General features: G+C 42.6%; 2 protein-coding genes across 4 annotated transcripts in view; one reads left to right on the top strand and one right to left on the bottom strand.

Moving 5' to 3' along the window:
• The first annotated feature begins 5,266 nt into the window (after positions 1-5,266).
• CLPP (caseinolytic mitochondrial matrix peptidase proteolytic subunit) lies at positions 5,267-10,647 on the top strand. Its single transcript, XM_069230473.1, has 7 exons — positions 5,267-5,377; positions 6,003-6,104; positions 7,927-7,998; positions 8,403-8,499; positions 8,639-8,826; positions 9,295-9,400; positions 10,085-10,647. Exons 1-7 carry the CDS (start codon positions 5,351-5,353, stop codon positions 10,243-10,245), a joined length of 753 nt encoding a protein of 250 aa, XP_069086574.1. The 5' UTR covers positions 5,267-5,350; the 3' UTR covers positions 10,246-10,647.
• The window catches only part of LOC138292094 (afadin- and alpha-actinin-binding protein-like), a 68,310-nt gene continuing 67,400 nt past the window's right edge, over positions 10,644-11,553 (bottom strand). The window contains exon 10 of one of the 3 annotated variants that reach the window (XM_069230470.1): positions 10,644-11,378. In XM_069230470.1, the coding sequence (XP_069086571.1) occupies positions 11,150-11,378 (229 nt within the window). In that variant the 3' untranslated portion in view covers positions 10,644-11,149. The remainder of the gene's footprint in view (positions 11,379-11,553) is intronic. The other 2 variants (XM_069230471.1, XM_069230472.1) reach the window with 2 other exon arrangements.

Below are 11,553 nucleotides of genomic sequence, written 5' to 3'. Positions count from 1 at the left end.
TGAATAGCTTGTCTGAGACCCAGGTCTGCTCTCCTGTGCAAGCCGGGGGCTTTAGAGGAGTTAGTTACGCTTACTTCTCCCTTGAGACCGCAATGTCTGATGCTGTGCTTTCTAGGCTGCCACATGGGGGGGTGAGGGGAAGAAACCAAACAAGGAGGGCTCTTTGATGCGTATGGCACGCCTAGCCTAGACTCAATCAGACCCCCGAGCTGTTGTGTGCCCGATGCAGCCCTGGCCAGAATGCACAGAGGCGATCGGGCACTGAGAGAATCTTCTGTTGTCGGGCCCCAAATCCAGGGGCTAGGGAGCCACTGGCATCCACTACCAGCACTCACCTCTGATTAGGGCATCTTGGCCTGCACGCCGCATCGGTCCAAGGGTGGTTGCTGCTGCTTCTCTCATCAGCATTTCCCTCGCCTCCGCGAAAGAGAACGGGCTGCACTTACCACAGCGTATCCACAGGGGGGGGAATCTTGAGGGGGTGGTGCGGCCTCCAATAACAGCCCATTACATGCAGTGGTCAGTGGTCCGGCACGAGGAGCTCAGGTGAGAAGCATGTTGAGTAAACTAATGAGGAGACTATTTGCAGAATATTTCTGAACTATGGTCAAGCACAATTGGACATAATGGGGATTCAAAAAAAAAAAGAATTGTCATTTTTTAATAGATGATCAGCATTTAAAAAGCATCATACGTCTGTACTGCCATTTGTTAAATTTTGTTTTGACCAATGACTTTGTGTTTCACCACTGCGCATATTAGTTGCTCAATGTTCACCAGTAGCACATGGTATGTTTTGTTCAGTTTAGCCGCCTATGGGCTTTGACATTGCATTAGTCATTACATTCTGTATTCTGCCTATTGGCTTTGACATGGCATTAGCCATTACTTTCTGTATTCAGTTGAGCCGCCTATGGGCTTTGACATTGCATTAGTCATTACCTTCTGTATTCTGCCTATTGACTTTGACATGCTATTAGATATTCTGCCTATGGGCTTTGACATGATATCATATATTACATTTTATATTCAGCTCCGCTGCCTATTGGCTTTGACATGATATTATACATTACACTTTGTATTCAGCTCCGCTGCCTATTGGCTTTGACATGATATTATACATTGCATTTTATATTCAGCTCAGCTGCCTATGGGCTTTGATATGATATAAGACATTGCATTTTGTATTCAGCTTAGATGCCTATTGGCTTTGACATGACACTAGACATTGCATTTGATATTTAGGTTAGCTGCTATTGCCTTTAACATGACATTGCATTTGATATCTAGGTTAGCTGCCTATTGCCTTTAACGTGGAGTTAGACATTGCAGTTGAGAATCCAAGCTGTATTTTTCCAAGCTGTGTTTTTGCACCAGATGAACCAAGATGTTTTTCTCACAGTAGACTAGACTTGATAAGAGAGAGTACATGGGTGTTGTTTTTTCTTCGCTTGAGCTTGGGAACAGGAGTAGTCTTGGAGACCTGGCCAGTCTCCAAAAGGCTTGCTCAGTTTTCCAGGTCTGAGAGGAGGGGGCACACCTTTGTAACGAATGTAACAGGCTGCAGAGAGTCAGATTCGAATCTGCCGGACCTCGTGCTGGAGCTTGGCGCAGGCTGCCAGCAATCCTGTGTGGGTAGATGAATCTCTCTTTCTCGCGGCTGACAGGGGTCATCAGCTTGCAGACCTTAGAAAGATGAAGCTGTAGATAGTTCCCACACGGTGAAGTATTTGTTTTGCTTTGCATTCAATATCTTATAAATATAACCTGCTGTGTATATTGCAAACTGATATATTTTGTTTGATTAACGCGGACTTGAAAGCTACTAATTCGTCATTCATAAATATTGTGGTTGGGGAAGAATTAACAACAATAAAAGTCTTCTTTGACCTCAGAAGTGCATTTCTGTTGTGTTATGTTAGTGCTTAGAAACTAGCTAAGAGGAAAGCACTACAACGTCACAACCCAAGATTACTTTTTGGGAAAACCACATTGGTAGGCAAAATCCTAACAGAGTTTCTTTGATCCTGTTGCAAAAGATAACTGGTTAATATAGAGTGAAAAAGGTTTCAGCAAATGATTTGTAAAGCTTGCCAACATTGACAAAATCGGAAAGAATACAAAACCTTTGAGGTTTTAAAAATCACCATATATGACAAGATAACTTGTAATACCGAGTTTGTAATATGGAATATGATTGTGGAAAATTGTATGTGGGAAGTATAATGAAAAGGTTAAAAGTGAGAGTTCTTCAACACAGAAGAGCAATCAAGAATGGTGATGAGTGACCCAATGGCGAGCAATTTTTTGCAATATCATTAAGGCTTACTAAAAGGATTGAAGTACTATGGCATTAAACACATAAGAGCTCATCCCCGAGGAGGAGACAGGGAAGAAGAGCTAAGGAAACTGGAATCTAAATTGATTCTTACCTTGGGGACTGAAATATCCTAGGGCCATAAAACTGATACAGAACTTCATGTACACCAATGATTTTTTAAATTTGGACATGGCATATCAGTACTTTGTGTATTGAAGAAATTGGTACATTTGGCTGCCCAATTTAAGCTACTCATTGCCTCATTTGTTTCTGTATATAAAAACGCATTTGGGATTGTATATGGGTCTCAGATGTAAGGGGAAATGATAGTGATTAACAGGATGAAATTGTAATTGGTAATTTGCACTAAAATCCAGATGCACTTTATCCGGATTGATAAGGAAAAACATATTTTCAGCTCTAGACATCCGTTTGGGATAATGTTATAGGTTTTCCAGTATATTATAGGTTGGGCCTGTTTACGTATTGAAGGTAACTAGCACTTTAGGATCATCAGTGCAAATAATAAGACAGGCACTTTATTGTTAAAACATCACAGATGGAGGAGTCCACCATATATATTGAAGACATAGTGCACTTTAAGATGAGGAGTACAGGATATTTGGAATTAATTTAAATACAGTTATTTTAGATGTGTAACTTTTCAAGCATCTGCACTTTAAACCATCTACACTTTATATACTGTAGTTCAATAATTTTGTAAAGGTACTCCTTATGCAGGCAATTAAAATTACAGCACTATGCACTTTAATTGTAGTGCAATAAATTAGGTACAAGCTTGTATGATCATCACTTTTATTGTGAGAGGAAGTATTACACATCAGAAGATGATAGAAGAATGCCCCAAACACATTGAAGGCATTGTATTGTGCCCTTTAGGATGAGAAGTATTGTGAATTTGAAATGATCAAATAAATGACTCTCCTATGTCATTATTTTTTTTACTTACGCACTTTGAAATATTATGGTGCAATATAATATATGGGCTATTTCTTTGTCTGTATTGTTTATTGGAGCACTTTGCTCCTTAAAATAGTTTGATGTAAGTGGAGTTTGAATTGATACGTCCACACTTCATGTTGGAGAATTTTAAATGTCAGTATGTGGAGTAAAACTAATTTTACTACGTCTGAAGATTATGTTTATGAAGAGTAAATCTCTCTATGTGCAAGAGTTGATAAGAGAAAACAAATTGCAGGAGTGTATTTAAATGTGATTATAATAATAAATTTGGGTTGGAGTAGCCTCTTTGGTAATGGGCATATGCTCAAAATGTACATTATGGACATATTTATTATAGATATTGGATTATAAAAGTTTCCGAAAAATTACACTATGGCTCTTCAGTCAGCATTTTAGTGGTTATTTGTTCAAGGAAAGCAAGGAATTAAATGGTTCCCTATATAAAAAATTAGCCACTCTGAATGAGAAATAACCCAGTTGAAAGTGCCATAACGAAAAGCGTTGGCCATTTTATTTTAATGTGGCCTTGTATGTTTTTGTTATTTGAATAAATATTTCAATAACATGCCTGAAGTTGAAAGGGGTTGTTTTGTCAGCTTGGGATCCGGCCTCTGAAGCCACATGGAGAATAACTCTGGGAAGGAGAAAAAAATAATATAACAGGGGTACACACGGGTGGACGGCGTCCACCCACTATTTTCACAGAGTGGACTCTGCCCACCCGGCAAATAAGTTTGGCCCCATTGTAAAATGCTGATTTGTTTTGTGGGGTAATTTTCAGACACCTGGACACATTCAGCAGTACCTGCACATTGTGTGCTTTCGATCCGAGCAACAACATGCAGGCGGTGAGGGGGTCTTTCCAATTCAAGACTCCAGGTGGGCCCATAGCAAAGGCCAAATTTAAGGGGCCATTAGGCCTCCTTTTGTGGGAGTGCCCTTGGCAGGAAGCTATCTGGAGCTTCACACCTAGATGCAAATGCAGTGAAGGGGAAACAAAGGCATACAGCTAGTCAGCACTTTACTCGTACTTGGAGGGCATGCTTTTGAATTTAAGTCCTGTGTACAAGAGATAAACATGCACTATAAGAATGTCAGATGTGTTGGTCTGTCCCAGTATTTACACAAAATAATTTACATACTGCTATTTTTTATTTCTGTTATAGTGCTAGTCAACAAAATGCAGGGTGTCCGAGCACTTTACATCGCACATACTCATTACACTGACAATAAATCATACAAGTTTGTGCATCAATGTTCAGGATATGTTACTTAAGAGAGTGAGGGTTACAAGGTGTAGGAGTCACATATCATCCTTCATAGCTCACTGTGCTATATTAGGATTACAATCTTGGAACTGCAAGTAAGGAAAAGTATCACTGTGTTAAAAGCAATAACTCACCTATATTTATAAAATTAAAATCTGTACTCTGCATCTTACGTGGCGTGCTTTGCAAAAGACACATAAACCCTTTATGCTACATTGGGTCAAAAAAGGCACTAGACAAAACACATATGTTTCCAGCGAATAAGTTAACCACTAAAGTTATTTTACCTTTATTATTATTATTCCCTCCAATCAATTAAGCAGGACAGGTGTACTGTTCCGTTTCTCCTTGTTGGGAATTTTTGTTGTGGCAGACGTTTTACAAAATAAGGCCCATATTTATGTGAAACCACTGAAAGAAACTTACGTGACATGGGCGTGCTTTGAAGGCCAAAGAGAGATTACATCACGGGACTGAGCGCTTTGCGCTCGCCCCTAAAAACAACTGCAGCGAATTTCCGCTTTCTCCACCTGCAGGAGGTGGGATATACAAAGGCACGTGCGGACACCCTAGCCAATCCGACCTTCGGGATCATGCATAAGCACTATGATTGGCTGTCGAACGCCCCGCCCCCAGCTTCAAGCATCAAAATTGCACATTAGTAGTACCTCCCTCACCGAAGCTTTACTCAGACGTCGGATTGGTTGTTTGGGGACCCGGAAGTGTTACAATGACGGACAAATGAAAGCCCTCGAGAGTTCAGGTACCGACGACCGACATGTGGCTGAATTTACGGGCGTTTGGTGTAAGTTATGGACATGTGATCATTGTTGTCTGCATGGGCCCTAGTCCTACCGGCACAACTCCGCTGCCGAGCGGGCCCATAGCATAATACAAGTTACTCTTTAATTTATAGCTCAGTAGAGAAAGCGACCCGGGGCTATAATGTGAAATACCCCCAAAGCACTGGTGACTTCTTGTGTGTGATACACGGGGGTCATGATCTTCAAGCTTGGACACAGAGGTTATCTAGGGAACACTAGATTTGGTGCGAATTCTTTACCCCTTCATAAGTCTTCAAAAGCAAGTTATTTGTTCAGCTTAAGTATGTTTTTTGAAAGTAAAAAACGGTACATCACTGCAGTGTTCGGACTATGTGAATGTGACCATCAGTTTGACATTTTCTTGGGCGATATAAACATCGTGCTAGTCCATTCTTCAATAGATTTTTGTCCTCCATCACTTATAATTCTGTTTTCATATGGCGCACTTATTTGAGGGGGGGTGAAAAAGAACACTTTTAGCTTTTTCGTTTTTTATTTCACGGTATCTGTTTTTTTTTGATAATAAAATATTTTGTCTATCTCAGAGCCCAGTTTTGCGGTGTAATTATCTATTGCGTGATCAGCCTTTGTGCTCTTTTTTTCCAGAGGAGTGTCCAGCAAGGAAGCCTCTTGCTATCAGCATGCAGGCAGTTGCATCAGTCTCCACCATGGCACAGCCCACTCATCCCTATTGTGGTGGAACAGACGGTAAGAGAAGTTCCAGATTCGTGCTTATGAAGCGGACCGTCAACCTGTGGACACCTTTTTGGGGGAATCTGCAGGTTGATATTGGGGAGCACCATGCAGGGCTATGGACTATCCAATCCCCGCTCTGCAGCCAACAGCGATTCTTACACTGTAGAAATGTAAAATCACTTTTTCTTGAATGTATTTTGTGTTTTTTTTGTTTGTTCAGATTAGTACTTGCTTTTCCCTGCAACTTGGTAAAGCCACACCTTCTTACTTGGGGTCTAACTCTTACTGTCCTCTTCCCAGCTTACTGTGTTTCTGTAATTGAAGTAGGAGTGACCTCTTGCTGTCCACTGGCGCCCTTAGATGGATCACACCCATCTCACTTGTGAATCAGTGCCCTTAATATCAGCATTACGGGTTCACGACAGAACAGGTAGCACAAGTTAACCCCTATAGGAGCATTCTTGGAGAATAATGAATTTGACTGAGGAGAAATGACAGTTATACAAAACAGGAAAGCGGCCGCAACTAAAAAAATAAAAATGAGCAGGGGGGGGGGGAGCAAAGAAAAAGGTAGGTGCTTGTAGCTTTCAGTACAGCAGAGCATGAATAGGCCAGTGTAGTTTGTTTCTACAATATAATTGCCCCAGCACAAAGTCTTTCGGAGTATAGCAACTCAGTACCAGTGCATCAATCTCTCATCCTGCAAACACTCCAACTGCCTACACATACATCCAACACAGAATATACACAGCTACATTACAGAATGCTCACACCAAGGAGGAGTTAGTGACACCTATATAAATACAAAATAAATAAAAAAATACTACAGTGCTTCAGCCAGTTATGGAAAATCATTTGGCAATAGACCAGGGGACATTGACAAGTGGCTGTTTCTGAAGCAAATGTAGATTGCCTTTAAGTGGGAGGAACTCGGGCAGTTACCATTCATCACTGCAAAAGGCATGTACGGCTTAAGTGGGGTGGGGGGGGGGGGGTCTGGAAGAGTCACTAAAGTGCATTACGTCTAGTTCAAAAAAGAAACCATCTCAACAGGCCAACGCACCAAAAGGCACCACAACGTTGCTAGGCTGAAATCCAAAAAGAACAGAAATAAAAACATACCTGTAGACCTGCCATGACTGATGTAGCCAGGTTCTGGAACAAAATCCTCTGCATGGAAGATGCACCTCATCTGCTGCTGTTCAGGACGAAGTTGAAGGCCCTGCTCAGCAATGAGTGTCTCAACTGCCATGGATTCTATTGGCTCCTCCCCACCATACAATCTCTAGATGTACATTTAGTGGTTGCCTTTTTATGGCAACATGTGTGCAGTTTGATTGCTTGACCAACTGTTCTCTAGCCCTTAAACATTGTATCCTCCTGCACTCTGAAGTAGCACTTTCCCTATTACTACCCATTGCCATTTTTTTTTTCTTTCCCATCGCAGTGTTATTTGTGTTGCGCTAGGATTTGTAACTTTTTAATTCTTGTAAATATGTTTATTCTGTGAGAGCTGTCGAGGGGTGATGTGCCCTCAATCTCCCCGCCACCTCCCCCCCCCGATATAATTTTGTTCCACGATACTTCAAGGTGGCCGCAGTTCACCAACCTTGAATACACAGGACCCTAGAAGGATCCCCACTTGTTCCATAATATTAAGACGTTTAAGCCTCTGCAAGGGATTTCTTAGTCTTTTCTGCTTTTTCTGTGAAGCTACAACAAAAAGGACTGCTTCACCATCTCACTGTCCCCTATTAAGTTCTTGAAATCAGTAGCTGTTCTGTCAGTGTATGATAGGGGTACTGATCTTGGCTTTTTTTTCCTCCCTTTGCAGGGCCGTGGAGAACGGGCATACGACATCTACTCCCGATTGCTGAGGGAGCGGATAATATGTCTGATGGGCCCTGTAAGTGTTTTCAGTCCAGCTGCACATTATAATATTTTCTGATTAAATATACCTGGACCGTGCAGTATTATCTGAGTGAATGTGTTACCCAGGAATTAGAAATGGCAGTATGAAGATGCGTGTAAACATAAAAAAATATTTGATAACAGGGAAGGAGAACTTTGTAATTTTCTAGTACCCAGTGGGTGGGAGACCATCAATTTTATATAACAAAAAAAAAGGGGGGGGGGCTGCGTTCATGAGTGCAAGGTTCAGTGATTAAACGGATTCATTCTGTTTTGTACCACACTGCCTATCTCTGAATTCTTGATCCACCTCTTCATTCTGTTTTGTACCACCTGCCTATCTCTGAATTCTTGATCCACCGCTCTGTGTGTTTTCCTTGCTTCTTCTCCCAAATTCAGATTGATGATTCTTTGGCCAGCCTGGTGATTGCACAGCTACTCTTCCTGCAGTCTGAAAGCAACAAGAAGCCCATTCATATGTACATCAACAGCCCAGGTAAGTCCCGAGTATCACTAATAATCTTTGTGTCATTCTAGGTACTCTGCCATGCATCCGGTTGTATAGGAGGAGAGCCATTCGCTGTGTGAAGATTAAGTAATGTACCAGCTTTTTAAAATGTTTTTCCAACTTTCAGGTGGCTCTGTGACGTCGGGCTTGGCGATCTATGACACCATGCAGTACATTCTGAACCCCATCTGTACTTGGTGTGTGGGGCAGGCAGCTAGCATGGGGTCCCTGCTCCTTGCCGCTGGATCTGTGGGCATGAGACACTCACTACCAAACTCTCGCATCATGATCCACCAGCCATCTGGGGGAGTACGGGTGAGCAACCTGCATGTAAAATGGTAGAATGGCAGAAATAGCAGGGAGGGAAAGGTATCACATCTTCACAGAATGTCCCAATAGAATACATGGGTGCACATATTGCGTGAATCATGTTAGGTAAAGACTTGTGGGGAGTAATGCAGCACCTGCCATTAACAATTTAAGAATGGCAAACAATCTAAGGTTGATGAAGGCATTACACCTGCACTTGCAGCATTGCAGATACAGGTGTGAAAGTGACTGAACAGAAAACTGAAGAGCAACTAATAGTGCAAGATAAACACAATACACTAAAATACACGGGGTGCTACTGGTCAGGGTCGAATACAATGAATAGTGCTACCAGGGTTGCTTCCACAAACATTAAGCATTTACTGTACAATTACAGTTGCCGCTTTTGTGCAGGCTGTGTTCAACTGCAGCCTAAACGGTTTGAGGTTTTTCCGATTTAATCCTTTCATGCAGGGCCAAGCCACAGACATCGCCATCCAGGCGGAGGAAATCCTCAAACTCAAGAAGCAAATCAATGTAATCTATGCAAAGCACACCAAGCAGCCCCTCACAGTCATTGGTGAGTGTACTCGATTGATAAGGTAGTTTTTTTTGTTTTTCCAAATAATGACTTCCATGGGTTTCTGAATCATGAAGGGGAACTGGAGCGAGTCACAGTTGTAAATTGCTGAGGGATACCGAATGAGAACTGTTACTGGGAGTGCTTAGTGTGTTTCATGGGTTTAATTAAAGGCGGGTTTTACCTGCATTAGAACGTAGAGGTGTTAGTAAGCCCAGTGTGTTTGGTTGTCTGTAATTATGCAAGTGCTGCACACTTTAAATGTCTGATTTGTGCAGAGTCATCTCTTGTTGGCATGGAGCAGATTACTGTGATTATGAGAGCAAGTGCAGGTGAGAGATGGAGTCATGAGGAGGAGCTAAGGACGTGCTGTCAGCTTCAGTGTTTGGGGGTAGAAAAGTTTATCCATAAGTCTTTACAATAGCGGTCATCTGTTATAAAGAGCTTGTGGTGGGGATGGGCAGCTGATGTGGGAATTCTTTCGTCCCGTGGGTCTAATTTGTATTAGGGTGGCGTTGTGCTGGGTCCCCTATATTGGGATTGATGTCTGAGGATGTCTTGGTCTGGAGTAATAGTGTTTGTTGGTATGTGGCCCTTCTGAGGACCATCTGGGATAGGTTCAGGAGTGATGTGAAGCAACTCTTGATTTGCCCGCAAGACATTCATGCCACTTTTGTTCCATAGAAACAATGATGGAGCGGGACCGGTATATGAGCCCAATAGAAGCCCAGGAGTTTGGGATCCTGGACAAAGTCTTGGTACATCCTCCACATGATGGTGAGGATGAACCTGAGCTGGTGCAGAAGGAGCCATTGGTGCCAGGCGAGTCCTGCAAAGAACCGTAGGCAACCATTTGCCTGGGGGTGAAAGAAGTAAAGCCTACTGTTGATTTCATGTCTTGTGGTTTTTGCTTGAAGAGGCAACCATAAATTGGATTCCGACAAGGTTGCAAGATCTAGGAGCACCAAGTAAGCTGTTCAGTTTTGAAGCAGACTGGTAATTTCTACAACGGAGATAGGACCCTCCCTCTAGGAGGGGGGCTCCCATCACATCCCTGGGACTGTTCAAGTTGTCACTGTACTCCAGTGTTACCAACACAAAAGGATCACAAGGAGGCAGAATATAATGATGTTTGATTGTTTCTTGTATAAATAAACTGCAAAGCTTGTCAAAAGGCTGTGGCAAAAGTTCTGTATTGGAACCTGAAGTGCTTAAGAGGTTTGCAAAAATAAAACCTGCAAGTGAAATGGAAATCTTTTTATTATAAATACAAAGGGATACAGCTGGTAACATTCAGATGGGAACAGGGAATTCAGACGTGGTTACTTTATACAGAGTCGGGGTGGCACAAGTTGTCCGTCAGCGTACTCTGTTGTCATTGGACTGTCCAAATCGATTGGCCAGTGATCATGGGGAAGGTGAAGGAACACATGCTCTCACTAAAAGGCTGATCACAACAATAAAACCAAGCGAAAATGTTTCAACAGTCCCGAATATTAGAGAACCCAAAGGTCACTGCGCTGTGGAGTCTTCTGTTCCTGGAATAAAGTAAACAGTTGCCATCCGTAACCTCCCCCAAAAATATAGGTACCATCCTGCCGAGGGGAGGCAGAAGTCCTTCTGTGCGCCCTCCCTTCTCATCACCCAGTACTAGTTCCTGGCCCATTGCCAGATTGTCCCATATAAAGTTTGTGTCATTCCCAGACCCCGGCGCCAAAAGCAAGCTGAAGACGGGTGTTCATCAGAATGCTAGAAGGAGGCATCTAGGAAGCGACTGAGGAGGTTACTACAGATCTCAGAGTAGTGCTCTGTCTGGGCTGGGGGCGTGCTCCCACTCATCCTGCAGCTGGGCTCGATTTTCCGCTCTGTTTGTGCTAATGCATTGCCGTGCATCCAAGGGCTCGTCTCTTCGTGGGGAATTGCTTCGAGACTGTCCCTCTCACTGCCACTTACCAAGCTTCGATGATCACTGAGCTGGCTGCATGCAGAAAGAAGAAAATTAGAGTTACGTTTTGATTATTTTCTCCCGTGGAACTCTGTTAGCTGCCTGAAACTGAATCCTACTTGTACAGCACAACAAATGAGGGATAAGGCTTGTGAGCACAGACACCTTCCAGTGAGCGTGGAACCCTTGTAAGCATTCAAACCTAAAC

Source organism: Pleurodeles waltl, chromosome 4_2, assembly GCF_031143425.1.
Source record: "Pleurodeles waltl isolate 20211129_DDA chromosome 4_2, aPleWal1.hap1.20221129, whole genome shotgun sequence".
NCBI classification, from domain to species: domain Eukaryota; kingdom Metazoa; phylum Chordata; class Amphibia; order Caudata; family Salamandridae; genus Pleurodeles; species Pleurodeles waltl.
The sequence above is the reverse complement of the archived record's forward strand: the minus strand, read 5'-3'. Positions and strand labels throughout refer to the sequence as shown.

Bases quoted from the DNA above. Each gene is read 5' to 3' on its own strand.
- CLPP (XM_069230473.1), top strand. From the start codon at position 5,351: ATGTGGCTGAATTTACGGGCGTTTGGT. The intron at 8,500-8,638 runs GTAAGTCCCGAG...TCCAACTTTCAG, and splicing joins TATGTACATCAACAGCCCAG to GTGGCTCTGTGACGTCGGGC. The intron at 8,827-9,294 runs GTGAGCAACCTG...CCTTTCATGCAG, and splicing joins AGCCATCTGGGGGAGTACGG to GGCCAAGCCACAGACATCGC.